The 19,484-nt window shown below is 41.9% G+C and overlaps 1 protein-coding gene across 1 annotated transcript in view; it reads left to right on the top strand.

The window, feature by feature from the left end:
- The first annotated feature begins 549 nt into the window (after window positions 1-549).
- The window catches only part of LOC124613359 (lipase 3-like), a 122,525-nt gene continuing 103,590 nt past the window's right edge, over window positions 550-19,484 (top strand). Inside the window, exon 1 of the mRNA XM_047142057.1 lies at window positions 550-669. Coding sequence (XP_046998013.1) covers window positions 559-669 — 111 coding nt within the window. The 5' untranslated portion in view covers window positions 550-558. The remainder of the gene's footprint in view (window positions 670-19,484) is intronic.

The following is a 19,484-nucleotide window of genomic DNA, read 5'->3' as shown; positions in this document are numbered from 1 at the left end:
TATTTCATCTCTTTACTCTCGCGCTGTGATGGTTAGCACCTTTACGAACTACAGCTCGTTGGCTGCTCTTTTCTTTAATGACAAATATCTCACATGCAAAGTAACTAAAATCCAATAATATGACAACCCTCGTATTGGTTCCTCCTTTTGTAGCACGAAGACGAAATATTGCAGCCCTTATTTTGTGTTCTATGCTAGGCTATGGCTCCTCAGTATGAAATGACAGGCAGTGAGGTCACAAAACTCGTACAGCTCCACGTCGACGTCAGCTAACTTGTCCAGTGTGAGGTCGGCTAAACCGCTCCTCTTCCCCCAGCAGCAGCAAGCTCCAGGGATAAACGACGTGCTGTGTCATAACTGGAGCGGGTGGCGCTGTTGGGGCGCCACGCCCTCCCAGCAGACGGGGTCGTCGCTCGCGACCTTGCGGGCCGAGGTACTGGGCCACGGCTGCGTACGGCCTTCAGCCCTCCCCCCCCCCTCCCCCCCACTAGGTCGCTACTGGACCACGAGACAGCTCGCTATATGTGTGGGCCGCCGGAAGGCGCGGCGCGAGTAGCAATGGAAAGCCCGCGCAGTGCGACCGCCGGCGCGGCGTTGTCGTTGGTCATGATGGCGGCGACTGCTGGCGCCTACGTCTTCTCGTACGACGCTGACATCTTCAGGACTACGGTGAGCCACACCACACTCCGTACTCCATTACTTGATGGGGAAATACATCCATTGTAGGGAAAGCGCCTACTTAAGCACCTTAGTGGAAATAACATACTGTCAAAGTCACAGTTTGGGTTCCTTAAGGGTTCTGTTATTGAGAAAGCTATTTACACTTACAGGGAAAATGTCCTTAATTCATTGGACAACAAATTAGAGGCAAGTGGCATATTCTGTGACTTGTCAAAGGTGTTTGGCTGTGTGAATCACAGCATTGTTTTACGTAAATTAAAATATTATGGCGTCACTGGTAGTGCTGCAAAGTGGTTTCAGTCATCTCTTACTAAGAGAAAACAAAGGGTGTCATTACGTAACACTTCAGCAGTAGGCTATCATACATCATCTGACTGGGAAGAAATTACATGAGGTGTTCCCCAAGGTTCCATACTAGGTCCACCACTGTTTCTTGTGTATATTAATGACCTGTCATCTGTCGCATTACCAGATGCCAAGTTTGTCTTATTTGCAGATGATACAAACATTGCAATAAATAGTAAATCAAATACAAATTTAGAAAGGGCAGCTAATCAAAATTTTACTGAGATTAATAAGTGGTTCATAGCCGATTCACTGTCATTAAACTTTGGAAAGACCCACTATATACAGTTCAGAACTTCCAAGGGCTTTCCTTATGGTGTGTGTATAAAATATGATGACATGGAAATAGGAGAAGTTGAGAGTGTAAAATTCTTGGGATTACAACTTGATAATAAATTCAGTTGGGAGCAACATACTAACGAACTGCTAAAGCGCCTAAACAAGTCTGTGTTTGCAATGCGAATGATATCAGATATAGGAGATATAAGTATAAAAAAACGGGCATATTTCGCTTATTTTCACTCCATTATGTTGTATGATATCATATTTTCGGATAACTGCACAAACAGAGAAAAATTTTTTAGAGTACAGAAGTGTATAATCAGAGAAATGCGTAGTGTAAGTCCAAGAACATCATGTCGAAACCTATTCAAAGAATTGGGCATATTATCAAGAGCTTCTCAGTATATTTATTCCTTAATGAAGTTTGTTGTAAATAATATATCTCTTTTTCCAACTAACTCCTTAGTACACAGTATCAATACTAGGAATAAGAACACTATACATAAAGATTTAAAATCACTTACCCTTGCCCAGAAAGAAGTCCAGTATTCAGCAACGCATATTTTCAATAAGTTACCAGCAACCATTAAGAGTTTAGTTTCAGACAAGGCACAATTTAAACATAATTTAAAAGAATTTTTGGTGGCCAACTCCTTCTACTCCATCCGTGAGTTTCTCAACAAGTGCAGTAGACCATTTTAATGAAAATTTATTATACTTCAATTTTTGACAATACTTGGTTGTAACAGCCAAGTAACTACCTGCTGGGTGAATGATGGATGTATGGAAAGCAGATGTAGGTCTTAAGTCTGTAAATAGTGGAAGTTTAATTTTAAATATTGTACATAATCTGACTGTTCTTAACTGAGGATCACCGAAATGACTAATTTACTTTAATTTTTGACAATACTTGGTTGTAATAGCCAAGAAACTAGCAAATGTCTGAATGATGGATTTAATGAAAGCAGATGTAAGTATTAAACCTGTAAATATTAGAAGTTTAAATTTAATTCATGTACATATTGACTGATGATCACTAAAATTAATGAAACTCAAGTTTTTCTAATTACATTTTTGTAATGTATTTATCTGACATGATCCACACCCAGGAGGATTCCCTCTTTTATGGGTCTATGGAATGAATAATTAACCTAATCTAATCTAAAGACGACCATTCAGATTTGGCACAACTTTGAAATATGGAAAGATCTTAACTGCACAATTCTTTAGAAATTCACGCGTTTAAAAATTCCATCACCGGACGGAAGGTCCGCAGCTCGTGGTGTAGTGGCTAGCTTTACTGCCTCGGGGTCACAGGGTCCCGGGTTCGATTCCCGGCAGGGTTGGGGATTTTCTCTGCCCAGGAACTGGGTGTTTGTGTTGTCCTCATCATTTCATCATCATCATTCGTGACAGTGGCTAGATTGGGTTGTGAAAAAGTTGGACTATGTAAAAATTGGGACATTGCACGGGCGCTGATGATGGCGCAGTTCTGCGCCCCACAAACCAAACATCATCATCATCACCAGACAGAAGCTGTGGAATAAAGTGTATAGTGAAGTTAACGATATGTACAAAATAACGGAAGTAGCCATCTTAGTAATCCATACCCAGAATTTTCAGTTAATATCGCACCTGCATTTGTATCAAAAATTAGTAAAAAGCTCACGAAACTGAGCACATAGGCTGAATATAATACGGATTTCATCTCATATACATATATTTGATACTTTCGTTGTCTATTATTTCACTTCAAATTGTTACCACTTATTTAGGCTTACTTAAAAAGTTATTTTGCATGTAATCCATTGTATGTTTGACTATTGTAGTATGACTACTGTTGGTCATACTCTTGCAGCATTTATGTTAATGAAGGTTGTAAAGTGATAAAAGCTGGCCTGTTGTTACAATCCAATACTGTACCATGAAGAATGGATACTATATCATGAGAAATGACCACCATAATAAAATAAGGGAAATCAGAGCTCGCATGGAAAGATATACGTGTTCGTTTTTTCCGAGCGCTGTACGAGATTGGAATAACAGAGACTTATTGTGAAGGTGGTTCGGTGAACCCTCTGCCAGGCACTAAAATGTTGTTTTCAGAGTATTCTTGTAGATGTAGATGTAGAAGTTCTTTTAAAAAACAAAAATCCTTTCAATTGTAGTAACGGTTTCCTTTTATTCCAAGTTGTTGCCACTAATCTAGGATCACCTAAATGATTATGTTGCATGTCTTTTATTACGTGTTCTACTTTTGTAATATGAGTACATTCGGTGATATTTGAATAAAATTTTATTTTATCATGACTGTAACCTTTCCCTTTCACAGCTTACATTTTGTTTCTTTACATTGAAACAACCAGTTTTGATAATTGACCGACGACTAACTCTGTAACGTTGTTCACGATGCCACCTAACGACGCATATTTCATGCTATGTGAATTTCACCTACTGTCAATATTTGAGTTTCTCTTCCATAAAAGTAGCATAATTGTTTCTTTGTCAAGTTGTTAACGGTGTTGTATAGTTCATCGCAATGTATAGTTCTTTGTAAAGTTATTCTTCATTTCTGTGGCCAATGACAGTGCCACCTACCAGCCTTTGTTTACTTCTTAGGTACCTCAATAGCTGCAGTCAGTTTGACACCGCTTCTGTTCGAATAGATAACGCCACTTTCAAATACGCCTTTATGAGATGAGGTCTGTATTATATTCAGCCCATGTTCTCACTTTGATGAGGTTTTTTTTTTTTTTACTAAAGTTTGATTTAAATGTACGTTCAATGTTATACTTAAAATTCTCTGTATGGATTACTAAGTTACATAATTATGTTATTACGTGCATACTGGATTCGTTAATCTCCTTGTACGCTTTATTCTATACCTTCAGTCTGATAATGACATTTTGAAACGCGTAACGCTTAGGAAAGAACTGTGCGAAAAGACCTTTCCATATTTCAAAGCTGTGCAACAGCACGTACTCTTGTCTCCGCCTAGAGATTATTGGAGAGTAGAGAAGTAACAATCCGAGGTGATTTCGGTAAAAGTTATTCCTGTTTTCCATCCAAAGGCTCAAAATAGTCTCGGTGCAGGGAAGATCTTCAGTGAACTTTTCATCATCAAAATGCTGGCAGCACGTCATCATATTGACAGTAATACTGGTAGCGTATGAGGAGAAACATAAACACAGTACTCGATATCGACAATGACATAGACGTCCGCAAGGCTGGCAAGAAGGAGCAGTTGCCCCTTCTGGGGTCTAGGCATTATATTAAACCTCGGAATGTTTCCCGTTGTGATTTACTTATAGTCGTACTGTACGCTAATATAACGGAAATCGGAGCTTAAAATGGTAAACTAGTTGAAACGAATGGAGTTTTTGGTACGGATAGTGACTTGCCTTTTTTCTGGTTAATGTATTAGCTTTTATTATGTTGCCTAGAAGCTTTCTGCGAAGATATAATGAGGAAATTGAGCGTGTATAGGAATTATGTTCTAAAGTATACTTTTCTTTGGTACATCATTATACCGACAGATTTAAATATTTTTTCTTCACTTTGATGATATTTCGTATTCACTGATTTACTTGTTGACGCATGTCAGTTTTTGTTGCTGAAATTGTTCACCCACACAACAGTACTGTTGTATAATTTTAGCACTGACTGTTTGTTATAAGACTAAATAACAGATTGAGCATTGTCTCGAAAGCAAATACCGTGGTCTTTTTGAAGTTTATTTCCGTTTCTCCACTTTGAGAAGCAGTAGTTTGGTATTTTGTTGCACTCACGATTTTCTTCCTACTTTTAATTAGTTTTTTCCTACTTCAGTGTTTTAATTTTCAGTGTCAACGTAACATTATTGCTGTATTATTAGTAATAAAAATACTACTTCTGAACAACTTGTTGAATACCCTGGAATCAATTATAAAATTGATACACTTTCACATTGTTAAATTGAAACTGTGACTTTCACATTCATATTAATGATTTAGAAATATATATGTAGCTTGCACCAGTGACATATGCTACCCAAAAAGATCGATTAAGATACAATACTTTCTATGTAGTTCTTGTCAAATTTAGCTCTCGGGCCAATACACGTTCTAAAACTGATTGTGTCAGTTATATAAATATTCTAGTTTCATTACGAGTTTTTCGTCATGGCATGTTATGACTGATACATGAGGGAGGTTATATTGTTAAATAAATAGCAAGAACACGTGAGTCCAAGTGGAAGTCAAACTACAACGCTGTAAAATACCGGGATTTGGTGACAATCTGCTTCACTGATAGACCACCATTAAATTTCATTATGTTATTTGACATTTTCGCGACAATAGTGAGATATATGAAAACATTGGACACACAGTTTTTTTAAGGTCTCAGACATTTAACTCAAAGTAGTTGTATAAAGATATAGCTAACTCTGGATACACGATTCCTGAACAAGCTATCAAAATTTTCTTATAGCTATGAGTAATCATAGAGAAACGACGTAATGAAGGTTTCTTATGAAAGTGTTTACAAAAAATGGCAATTTGATTTTTGGAAGTAAGTTAAGAAAAGTATGAAAGAAGAGCCTTCTGTAGGTAGAATTCTTTAAGCCAAAAATTCTTAGAACTGTTGAGAGCTACAGTTTTCTCTTTATTAATTCTGCATGTGATGTGATTGAACAATTTTGTGAAAAAAATTCTAGATGTTCCTGAATGACCGATCTGGTGGATTTCCACTGAGGTGACAAATGTCATGGGATACTCCTAATATCGTGTCGGACCTCCTTTTTCCCGACGTAGTGCAACAACTCTACGTGGCATGGACTCAACAAGTCGTTGAAAGTGCCGGCCGCTGTGGCCGAGCGGTTCTAGGCGCTTCAGTCCGGAACCGCGCTGCTGCTACTGTCGCAGTTTCGAATCCTGCCTCAGACATGGATGTGTGTGATGTCCTTAGGTTGGTTAGGTTTAAGTAGCTCTAAGTCTAGAGGACTGATGACCTCAGATGTTAAGTCCCATAGTGCTTAGAACCATTTCGATCGTTGAAAGTCCCCTGCAGTAATATTGAGTCATGTGCCTCTATGGTCGCGCATACTTGCGAAATTGTTGCCGGTGCAGGATTTTGTGCGCGAGTTGTTCTCTAGATCGTGTCCCATAAATGTTCCGTGGGGTTCATGTCGGGCCATCTGGATAACCAAATCATTCACTCGAATTGTCCACAATGTTCTTCAAACCAATCGAGAACGTTTTTGCCGGGTGATATGGCGCATTTTCATCCATAAAAATTTCATCGTTGTTCGGGTATACGATGTCCATGAGCGGCTACAAATGGTCTCCAAGCAGCTAAATATAGCCAATTTGGGTCCTTGGCTTCTTGGGATCTGTACCTCAATCGAACCCTATCAGCAGCTCTTACCAACTGAAATCAGCATTTATCTGACCACACCAAGGTTTTCCAGTCGTCTAGAATCCAACCGATATGGTCACTGGCCCAGGAGAGGCGCTACATGCAATGTCATGCTGTTAGCAAAGGCACTCGTGTCAGTCCTCTGCTGCCATAGTCCATTAATGCCAAATTTAGTCCCAAGGTCCTAACGGATACGTTCATCGTACGTCCCTCATCGACTTATGCGGTTCTTTCACGCAGTGTTGCTTGTCTGTTAGCACTGACAACTCCACGCAAACTCCGCCGCTCGCGGTCGCTAAGCGAAGCCCGTCGGCCACTGCGTTGTCCATGGTGAGAGGTTATGCTTGAAATTTGGTATTCTCAGAACACTCTTGGCACTGTGGATCTCGGAATATTGAATTCCCTAACGATTTACGAAATGGAATGTCCCATGCGTCTAGCTCCAACTACAATTTCGCGTTGGAAGTCTGTTAATTTCCGTCACTTGAATCACCTGAGAACAAATGACAGGTTCGGCATTTCACTGTCCTTTTATACCTTGTTTGCGGGGTACTACCGCCATGTGCATATCGCTGTCCCGTGACTTTCGTCAGCTCAGTGTAGTGTTATGTAATATCCTTGTGTAGGTTTTTTAAAATGTCAGCAGTGTGTCTAGTTACAAGCAAACTGGCTACTACGTATATTTTAATCCGTTGCTGAAGATTAAATGTATTTACTAAATTTCAGCGCAATGTTCCTGTCTCTTTGGCCTACATGTGGCGAACTGTGACGTTCGCCTACGTGTGGCGAACTGTGAAGTTCTAGTGACATGGATGAGTCTTGGCATAGTCTAAGAGGAAGCAGATTATTGCAAAATCTAGCTATTTGTAACTCTGTGCGGCTGATCCCGGCGGAGATTCGAGTCCTCCCTCGGGCATGGGTATGCGTGTTCGTCCTTCGGATAATTTAGGTTACGTAGTGTGTAAGCTTAGGGACTGATGACCTTAGCAGTTAAGTCCCATAAGATTTCACACACATTTGAACATTTTTATAACCTACGGATAGTGTTCTAGTTTATTGTTCACCAGGAACCATTTCTATTATTTAACTACATAACGTTCCTCGTGTGTGAGCCTTTCACCAGGTACTAACGAAAATCTTCAGCTGAAACTTAAAAACTCAGAAAATCGAGCTTTCACTCCTAAACATATATGACAGTAAAAAAGATTCGTAATACACGTAGTTGACGAACATTTATTCATAGAATACATATTTAATTGTTCTATATATCCCCTTGTATACAGCATGTAACATTCTGGAAGCAATACATTTTAAGTCTTCCCACAGCCACTGCGTCACATAACCTGAAACCAGTATGAATGTACTCCTGATCTAGTAAGCAGGTTAACTTGTGAACATTATACGTTTAATATACAGTTTTCAGAGCTAAATTAAAGGCGCGAATGATCTTTCTGCGTTTTGATGTTACATAAGTTGACAAAAGAAACAACTATTGCTAGAAGAATGTACGATGCTTTGTGACGCTTTGCTATTGCATAAAGTGGACAGGCATGAGGTTTCAACAACTAATATGTGCGATAAAACAGTCGAATGTCCGTTCTCAACTGTTCGAGTAACGCACGCGCTTTTGAGACTAGAGGCTCGTTTACAGAAGAGCGGGACATACTTAATAGCCCCGTTGCGAAAGGCTTCGGAAGGCAACGATCTGCTGTTGTCCGACATATGACGTCTGAAGAAGTGTGCGATTTAAATAACAGATCGTGGAAAATGTTTCACCGGAGAAACCCGGGCCGCACTAAAACCGTCTTCTCGTTCCATTGCATTTCAAGAGCATCGCAGGCGAATTGTAAAGGCCCTTTCCGTAGTACGCCACCAACTTATATCTACATCATTATCAAAAACATTTATTTGATAAAAAAAAATCTATTGAAACGGCGCAGACACGAGCACTACACCGGCTTCTATCATGAATTTCACGGGCACGTAATTACAGTTATGATGAGCTACTCCAAGTGAAAAATGGCGCACAATGTGGGAGAAATTGCAAAACATGTTATCGAAAACGTATGCAAAATATGTACACATAAGTAGGACACGAAGTGCGTGATGTATTTGCTGACCACGTGTTGTGGGCTGTCCACAGCCACTTGATTAACCTCATATACAACACTCAGTAAAGAACTGGAAGCAGCAGAACGTATAGGAATGAAGTGAAACTAATAAATAGCTAACACTATAGATAAAATGTAACTCTCCTCTTATCGCAAAAACGTAACCTAACACTCCAGCCATCTCTCCCCAATTCCCATACACCCGTAAAATCCACTTACTCAGTTTCATTTATTGCTTGCTGTGGTCTTCAGCCCGAAAACCGCAGTGATGTCCATGCTAGCCTATTCTATGCAAGCCTCTTCATCTTGTATAACCAGAACAACCTACGTAAAATTGATTGCTGTATGCAGCCGGACGGTGTGGCCGTGTGGTTCTGGGCGCTTCAGTCTGGAACCGCGTGACCGCTACGGTCGCAGGTTCGAATCCTGCCTCGGGCATGGATGTGTGTGATGTCCTTAGGTTAGTTAGGTTTAAGTAGTTCTAAGTTCTAGGGGACCGATGACCTCAGAAGTTAAGTCCCATCGTGCTCAGAGCCATACAGTATGGCGTAATATTTTCGTATGATACTGTGAGTATTTATTGTAATCTTTTGACAGTTCATACAATAGATGTTTTATATTTAAATGGTTGCTGTGTAATTGCCGTATATTGCAGCCACATTGCTGCAATATTGCAGTCAAATATTGCAGTAAAATATGGCACATCTAAACGCACCTTCAGAATCGTTATAAAGTCGAGAAAAGCTTTCAGAATTAATTTCTCCAACAAACCTGGAGTTAGCCGCAATCTCTGGTGTTTGAACACCGTTATACCAATGCTAACCAGTTTGACAGCGTTTCATTCCCTTGTACGAGTGTCCTTCGGATGGCGACACGTTTAACTTGTTCACTTGGTCGTCTGTCGGAGACGGGCACATTTAACTTGATCTCTTCCAAATGCAGCACGTGACTCCACCTTCCTCTCCTTACTCGCCAAGGTCTTACGTGAATTCGAATTTTTTGTTGCCATCGGCCTTGCCCGTGAAGGTCTCCGAGAGCCTCGACCTAGGCGTGCGGCCGTGAGGCTGAGTTATTCGGCACTCCCTGCAAGTATACTGACGGAAAAAAAAATCGCCGCACCAAAATGTAATTAATGCAGAGCAATGAAATTTCGTGCATACATTTGTTTAGGTAACATATTTAAGCGATTAACATTGCGAAGTCACAGGTTAATGTTATCGCGATATAAGCCATTCCAAATATGTAATGCTGGTACGTTAATAACCGGTGTAACGGCCAGAACATTGAATGCAACCGCGCAACCGTGCATGTGCCGGATGTGCACAGGTGCCGGATGGAGTGCCTTGCCTATTGCTCTTGGTTGGTTAATACAAAGACGGTTAATGCAGTTTGTGGATAACGCTGGTGTTGTCGGCCGACGACGTCCCATAAGCGCTCGATCGGACACAAATCTGGTGATCGAGCAGGCCAAGGCAACACGTCGATCCTCAACAGAGTGTTTTGGGTTAGAAGAGCGGTATGTGGGTGAGCGTTGTCCTATTGGAAAGCACCACCTATAATGCTGTTCATGAATGGAAGGTCGAATCTCTAGATTAACGCACAAATTCACAGTCAGGGTGCTTGGGATAACCACGAGAGTGCTCCTGCTGTCATACGAAATCATACCCCAGACCATAACCCCAGGTGTAGATCCAGCGTGTCTAGCACGCAGACAGTTCTATTGCAGGCCCTCAGCTAGCCTCCTTCTAGCCAGTACATGGGCATCACTGGTACAGAGGCAGAACCAGCCTTACTCAGAAAATACAACAGGCCTCAACCATGCCCTCCAGCGACCTGTCGCTTGACACCACTAAAGTCGAAATTGGCGTTGGTTTGCGGTCAGTGGAATGAGCGCTACAGCACGTCTGGCTCGGAGCTGTCCTTGATGTAACCGATTTGTAACAGTTCGTTGTGTCACTGTGGTGACAACTGCTGATCTTATAGCTTCTGCTAATGCAGTACGATGCGCCAGAGCCGTCGGCTGAACACGTTGGTCGTCCCTCTCGATAATCCCACGTGAAAGTCCTGAACACGGTCTTCTTGCACCCGTACATTCTCGTGACCACCGCTGCCAGCAGTCATGTACAGTGTCTCAATTTCTGCCAAGTCTTTCTGCAGTATCGCAGAAGGAACATCCAGCTTCTCGTAGCTCTGTCACACGACGTCGTTCAAACTCAGTTAGGTGTTGATAATGGCACCTTTGTCGCCTAAGGGCATTCATGACTAACATCAACTCTCCTAGCCCAATTTCAAAGTCAAATAACACTCACGACCGTTACTGCGCGTGTTTAAACCAAACCTGATTTGCATTCTCATAGAGGCGCTACTAGCGTTACTCTTGTGTGGCTGACGCGAAATTGGAACCGACATAATCTTTCATGCCGGCCGGGGTGGCAGAGCGGTTCTAGGCGCTACAGTCTGGAACCGCGTGACCGCTACGGTCGCAGGTTCGAATCCTGCCTCGGGCATGGATGTGTGTGATGTCCTTAGGTTAGTTAGGTTTAAGTAGTTCTAAGTTCTAGGGGACTGATGACCTCAGAAGTTAAGTCCCGTAGTGCTCAGAGCCATTTGAACCATAATCTTTCAGAAGTAGAAACAAGCCTACCAACTTTCGTTTATGTAGCACAACTGCTTTTTGGGGTTGCGACTTTTTCCGCCAGCATATTTGTATTTGGTTCTTCTTCACGTGCCTTACAACAACTTTGCCAGTTCCCGGGTTCGATTCCCGGCGGGATCAGGGATTTTATCTGCCTCGTGATGGCTGGGTGTTGTGTGATGTCCTTAGGTTAGTTAGGTTTAAGTAGTTCTAAGTTCTAGGGGACTGATTACCATAGATGTTAAATCCCATAGTGCTCAGAGCCATTTGAACCAGTTTTTGAACCAACTTTGTCAACCTACTAGAACGTCAGTTGTGATCGTAATAGACCACCTTTCTTTGTAAAACACTTGAGGCTAAGGTGAAACTGATTTAGGGATACTAATGGAGTACCATGAGCACCCCCTTTAGGCCTGATAACAGCAACGATACATCGAGGTATGGACTCCATGACGTAATGAAACCATATCACAAGTACTCTCGTGTCCCTGGAGTATTCATCAGATAACTGTCGTACAGTTCATGAGCGGTTGGACAGTGTAAGGTGTTGCTGAAGGTACGGGTTGTTTTCGTGGTGCTGTAGGCCAATATACGGATGCAAATTGCCGGACAGTAGCCACCTGCACCGTTCACTGGTGCCAGACACATCAAGGACACAGTTTGATCCCATATAAAATCCCCTCACACCGCATATGACACTATTAACGATGATCCGGCCGTGGGATGCAGACGTTAAACGCTTCGGCCCCGTTGGTGCTATTCGAGACGAGTAGTCTGTGTGCCGGTGTCGACTTTTCATCCTCTCCATTCTGTCCCAAAGCTACCTTCCCCAATGCTTCTTGCTTCTAATGCCGGTGTTAATCTATTCAAGGGTATCTCTGTGCCCTTCAGCATTAGACCAATGGAGGTGAGGAGTGATTCTTGACCCATGTTGAGGAGGCGGTTCTAGCTGGATGTTCAAGTTTGGTTGACACAGGTCGGCGTCCGTCGATCATGACAACTCCGATCTCTAACTGTTAAAACAAACTCCTCGCTTTGTTTGGTTAGTTTCATATACTAACTCTCTTTCAGAGATATCCGCGTATCGATGAAGCAGCAGACCGAAATGTATAAGCGACCCTCGCTTACAATTGAAGCAATGGTGTTTGAAGGATGTCTGCATTATTTAGTGCTACACACAGGGACTGTACCACTCGGTACCGCAACAACTCCCTTTATTTGAAACAATAAACCAAATATCCTTCGTGTGTTCGTGACGGGCTTATAAACTTACGCGTAACTTGATAACAGTAGCCGGCCAGAGTGGCCGAGCTGTTCTAGGCGCTACAGTCTGGAGCCGCGCGGCCGCTGCGGTCGCAGGTTCGAATCCTGCATCGGGCATGGATGTGTGTGATGTTCTTAGGTTAGTTAGGTTTAAGTAGTTCTAAGTTCTAGGGGACTGATGACCTCAGAAGTTAAGTCCCATAGTGCTCAGAACCATTTGAACCATTTGATAACAGTAGTTTTTATTCCCGGTTTGCAAATGAATGTTCAAACGTAGATAATATATCTCGAATTATAAGTTTCTCCATTCAAGCCGATGCCACATTATAGTCTTGCGAGGATGTTGATTTGTGATTATAGTGTCGTTCATGAGTCGCTACGTTGCTAATTCAACAACCCCTACGTCGTAAATCCAGAGATAATGCATTCTCTAAATAACGTACAGAAACCGTCGCAATACAATGTTCAATTACTCTTCCCTGTTAATAATGTCACTCAGTCACCTTTAGCTTCGGCGATCTACCAAGAAAATAATTATTCACAGTTACATAATAAAGTTCAATTAAATGATGTAGACGACACGAAGTATTAAAGTTATAACTGAGTTTATTGAACTTTTGAATTATCTAACCACTGCAGTTATAAGAGTCGAGGGGCATGAAAGGGAAGCAGTGGTTGGGAAGGGAGTGAGACAAGGTTGTAGCCTCTCCCCGATGCTATTCAATCTGTATATTGAGCAAGCAGTAAAGGAAACAAAAGAAAAGTTCGGAGTAGGTATTAAAATCCATGGAGAAGTAATAAAAACTTTGAGGTTCACCGATGACATTGTAATTCTGTCAGGGACGGCAAAGGACTTGGAAGAGCAGTTGAACGGAATGGATAGTGTCTTGAAAGGAGGATATAAGATGAACATCAACAAAAGCAAAACGAGGGTAATGGAATGTAGTCGAATTAAGTCGGGTGATGCCGAGGGAATTAAATTAGGAAATGAGACACTTAAAGTAGTAGATGAGTTTTGCTATTTCGGGAGCAAAATAAGTGATGATGGTCGAAGTAGAGAGGATATAAAATGTAGATTGACAATGGCAAGGAAAGCGTTTCTGAAGAAGAGAAATTTGTTAACATCGAGTATAGATTTAAGTGTCAGGAAGTCGTTTCTGAAAGTATTTGTATGGAGTGTAGCCATGTATGGAAGTGAAACATGGACGACAAATAGTTTAGACAAGAAGAGAATAGAAGCTTTCGAAATGTGGTGCTACAGAAGAATGCTGAAGATTAGATGGGTAGATCACATAACTAATGAGGAGTTATTGAATATAATTGGGGAGAAGAGGAATTTGTGGCACAACTTGACTAGAAGAAGGGATCAGTTGGTAGGACATGTTCTGAGGCATCAAGGTATCACCAATTTAGTACTGGAGGGCAGCGTGGAGGGTAAAAATCGTCGAGGGAGACCAAGAGATCAATACAGTAAGCAGGTTCAGAAGGATGTAGGCTGCAGTAGGTACTGGGAGATGAAGAAGCTTGCACAGGATAGAGTATCATGGAGAGCTGAATCAAACCAGTCTCAGGACTGAAGACCACAACAACAACCACTGCAGTGGAAAGCACACCGATCTGTCATTCAAGGAACTGAAGCTACTATTTACATCAGCAATTCTGACATTGACTACAGCTTCCGACAACACGGCGCACCTGTGATTTCTTCATGATTGCTTGTATATGTTTCCTACTCAAGTCTATGTGCAGAGTTTATGTCGGCGTCTGGTACATGGTTGTGTCCTTCAATGTTCGTGACGATCACAGATCACGACGACTAAGTCCCAGAATTGATTAAGTATCACACGAGTTACTTTTCCCTTGCGTATAATATCTGTTCCGTTGTCTGGCTAAGCGGTAAATGTTCTATCACCTTTCTTCAGAACTTTGACTAATACGTCAAGACGATACTTGAAAAACTTTAAAATTCCAGATCGGTCTGAAACAATCTAATATCGGTCAATAAGCATGTTTCTATCGCGACGTCTACAAGAGAGCGAATTAACATCTACATTGAAGTTTTTCATTGTAGTCGCAGCGAAATTACAGCTCGATGCGGCTACAAGCCTTTTCTTGGATAAATGTTATCTCTGATCACTTTATCTCGTGTGGGTTTTAAGCTTCGTAAAGCATATATTTTGAATTCCTTATTTAGAATTTCATGCTTCGTAGATTAATTCATCATCTGATAGTCTTTCATTTAGTTTTTTTCCGTGGAATAGATGTTGTTAGTTCCCTAGTATTTCTGTTGGTCAAACTTTTAATAGTGTCAATATTTTGTTTCCAGTAGCTACCTGGGTGAGGATAACTAATTTTTATATCTTTTTCTGTCAAAAGGGATGTAATTAGGGGCTCTATATTTGGGATGTTATACTGCTTATCGGAAACTGCTGGTGTTTCGACAGATTTCATTTCTGCAATGTGTGGATCATCACGTGCTTCATGCGATTCGTCAAGTAGTAGTAAAACGTAAATATCCTTCCTGTTAAAAAAAATGTTCCGTACTCTCTATTTTTTGTGAATTATATCCAGAAGCAGCTTGGGTACAGGGTCTGATGCCAGTCATAAACGACCTCTATCAAATGTTGACAAAACAAATTTTGAGCTAGGAAAACGTTTTTGTTTAGCAGTATTTACGTTACACATACCGGGTGGTTGTATTTAAAGTGAGGTCCACTGTGAGCTATAATAATTGTATAGCGGCGAAACTTGGTTGATGTGCTAATGTGTTATCGAGGAACCGATTACCGCTGGAAAAACATTAGTTACAATTTTGGCCGCGAGGTCCAAATCTGGCTCTATGCAGCATCTCTTCGACGTCTCCAGCTCTCATATTGAACAAATTGTGTAAACGCCGGTTAATAATATAATCAATATTATGCTTTTCTCACTTGTTTGACCTTTTCTGCCCATCCCTAATCCATTTCATATGGAAACATTTCCATTCGTGTTTCCTGCATTCACAGCGTCAGATTTGCACCTGGTGGCCAAAATTGGAACTATTTTTTTTCCTGCTTAGATCGGTTCCGCATTGTCGCATTTGAATGTCTACCATGTTGCACTGCCATACGATAATTACAGCTCTTACTGGACCTCTATGAGTAGCTCCACTATTTGAGCTCTGGAACCCGAGACCTGGGATCGACTACAACTATTAAACTCATCATAATGCATTGATGAAATCCATATGTCGAATTTGCGAGTATCGGCGCTATACTGAATGTGTGCTCAGACTTCTTTTTCGATCGCAAGCATCGTTAGTGCCACAGCTTGTACGAGAGTTACTTCACAGCATAAGCGTGAAAAGTGAGCACAGAAAACGTTACCACAGTCGCCGGAAAGTGTGTCTCAGTTATGATGTTCTGTACAAAAGTCCTATAATGCAATAATGTGAAGCGTACAGAGGTTGATCAATACGTCGCAATTATTTACTGCCGCATAAGTGATGTTTAAAAAGTCAATAAAAATTAGCCATGTGTCGGCTATAGCATGTCGTTGAAAACCGAACTTTCACGAAAAAACATATAAATATAAACAGAGAGGCAGACAGACATTGGATGAGGATACCGAGATTGTGTGCAAATTGTGGAGAGATCTTTCGAGACTTTGGTCATGTTTATCAGAAAAGAGGAGAGTTGTGTTTGACCTCGTAACGTCAGTGAGAATTGTATCTCAGCTGCTTGTTAATTGCAAATACCTCCAGTAAGTTCAGCATTTTCCTTGTGTTTGTTAAGTGTTGTACTTGAGACTGATCGCACGTAGACGGAGATGCAAACAAAACTAATGTTCCATACCCCCTTCTGGTAATACAAGTGAGTTCCACCAAACGAGCATCTCTATCGTGATAGCTGCATTCATCCCGATCATGTGCGTCAGTCATTCTATTACTTTTTTCAGGTCCGAATAATAATCTTTAATACCAGATATTAACACCGGGACCCTAGAACGTCTCCATGTCCTTTTCTTTCACAAATGTTCCAACTTGATTCTTTTATTCATTAAACGGGTACCAGCAAACAGGTACCTACTTAACGTCCACGAAGGATGTAAAAGGTTTTACCATGTTTCCAAATAACTAAGTCGCACAACATCTTCCTAATTACATCCCAAATCGGGAAATAAATGAATGCGGATTGTTTACGGGATACGATCTGTATTCATTTATTCTTGTGACGTTCGTGTTTGGTACAAGGATGCATAACACTGGATTTTATATGTGTGTACGTCGCCTGTTTTGTCGTCGTCAGAAGATGAATTAAGTAAAAGCATATAAACTATCCGTGATATTTATCATGGCGTCACTCTTTGTGCCGTACTCATTAGTGGGATTTTTAATCTTTACGCCCTGTTGCATGCATTAAGTAGCTCGTGTTTAAAATTAAGCAGTGAAAGAAGAATATATAAAATCGTTGGTAATGCAATGACTATTTAAGAGTAAAAGCTACGTGCTTCTAGTGAGATGAACAAAAAAGGTATACTGTTGTAAATTATTATGCTCATTTCGATATCAAGTGGCCAATTCAAATTTTTCTGTGTAAGAAAGTTTCAAACGTTTTCCAGTCGGGAGTGAGCCCAGCTGTGAAACTGAGTGTAAACAGGCAGTGACACTAATGCGCAAGGCGTTGAAGTTGCTTCAAGTCGAAAAACACGCGCGAGGATATGAGCCAAGCGACATTACCACTACGTTGAGATACATTATATTTGGCAGACAGTTAAAGATGTCGGGATGGTACACTATGGGACAGAACTTTCCTGTATGGTAACCACTCCCAGTTACACACACAAAAAAAAAGTTGCATTACCCCGGTTCCCAGAACCCCTGAAGACAGACGTTGACTGTGGATATTGTATCACAGACACAGTCCCTTTGACTGATCAGATATGTCACTAAACCCGCCCAAAGATTATTTGTGAGTGCAGGCTATCTCGGCGAATTTCATATATGAAGTCTTCACGGGTTGTCAGCCAAGAGGCGTCGTCGTCTCGTAAACAAACATGCGTGGGCAGAGCCTATTAGATTGACAGGGTCCGACAGCCGATCACTTCTAGTCATTCCACCAGGAAGGGGGTACACGGCTCGTGTTGTCTGCACTGCAGTTCAACCACGCCTAGCCGATAAATACCGCGCTTCGATCGCGTCCGCATTGTTACTTTGTGCCAGGAAGGGCTCTCAACAAGAGAAGTGTCCAGGCGTCTCGGAGTGAACCAAAGCGATGTTGTTTGGACATGGAGGAGGTACAGAGAGACAGGAACTGCCGATGACATGCCTCGCTCAGGCCGTCTAAGGGCTACTACTGCAGCGGATAACCGCTACCTACGGATTATGACTCGGAGGAACCCTGACAGCAACCATGTTGAATAATGCTTTTCATGCTATGACTCAAACTGTGCGCAGTAGGCTCCATAATGCGCAACTTCACAACCGACGGCCATGGGAGGTCCATCTTTGCAACGACGACACCATGCAGTGCGGTACAGATGGGCCCAACAACATGCCAAATGAACCGCTCAGGATTGGCATCACGTTCTCTTCAACGATGAATGTTGCGTATGCCTTCAACCAGACAATCGTCGGAAACGTGTTTGGAGGTAACCCGGTCAGGCTGAACGCCTTAGATACACCGTCCAGCAAGTGCAGCAAGGTGGAGGTTCAAAAAATCGTTCAAATGGCTCTGAGCACTATGCGACTTGACTTCTGAGGTCATCGGTCGCCTAGAACTTAGAACTAATTAAACCTAACTAACCTATGGACATCACACACATCCATGTCCGAGACAGGATTCGAACCTGCGACCATATCAGTCGCTCGGCTCCAGACTGTAGCGCCTAGAACCGCACGGCCACTCCGGCCGGCGGTGGAGGTTCCCTGATGTTTTTGGGGTGGCATTATGTGGGGCCGACGTACGCCGCTGGTGGTCACAGAAGGCGCCGTTACGGCTGAACGATACGTGAATGCCATCCTCTGACCGATAGTGCAACCATATCGGCAGCATATTGGCGAGCCATTCGCCCCATCGTTCACATCTTGTGCATGACTTCTTTCAGGATAACGACATCGCTCAACTGACTGGCCATCATGTTCTCCAGACATGAGCCCTGTCGAACATGCCTGGGATAGATTAAAAAGTGCTGTCTATGGACTACATGACACCACATATAGAATCGCCGTTGAGGAAGAAATCTGGACCAACAGTGCCTTGATGAACTTGTGGATAGTATCCCACGACGAATACAGGCAAGTATCAATGAAAGAGGACGTGCTACTGGGCATTAGAGGTACCGGTGTGTACAGCAATCTGCACTACCACCTCAGAAGGTCTCGCTGTATGGTGGCAGAACATGCAATGTGTGGTTTTCATGAGCAATAATAAGAGCGGTAACGATGTTTATGTTGATCTCTATTTTTATTTTCTGTACAGGTTCCAGAAATCTCGGAACCGAGGTGATGAAAAACTTTTTTATGTGTATGTTAAGGTGCCACCTATAAAAATATTTTCACTTGTACCGGCTACATTTTGAGTAGTTGGCTCACCCAGTTTAGACCAAGGATTCGAGGATGTTCCCCTTTGTTGTAAGGCATACAGCCGCACCTGGAACTCCCTTCCAAGTATTAACGGTTGGGACTTGCTTCTCTTTATGCCACCAACTCGCTTGAAACTAATGAAAATTAGAGTTGAACGTCCTCTTGATAATGAGGCTGTTACAGACAGGGACAAATTCAGATTGTTTTG

This window comes from Schistocerca americana, chromosome 4 (assembly GCF_021461395.2).
Source record: "Schistocerca americana isolate TAMUIC-IGC-003095 chromosome 4, iqSchAmer2.1, whole genome shotgun sequence".
Classification (NCBI taxonomy): Eukaryota; Metazoa; Arthropoda; class Insecta; order Orthoptera; family Acrididae; genus Schistocerca; species Schistocerca americana.
Note: the sequence above shows the minus strand (reverse complement) of the source record. Positions and strands in the feature narration are given on the sequence as shown.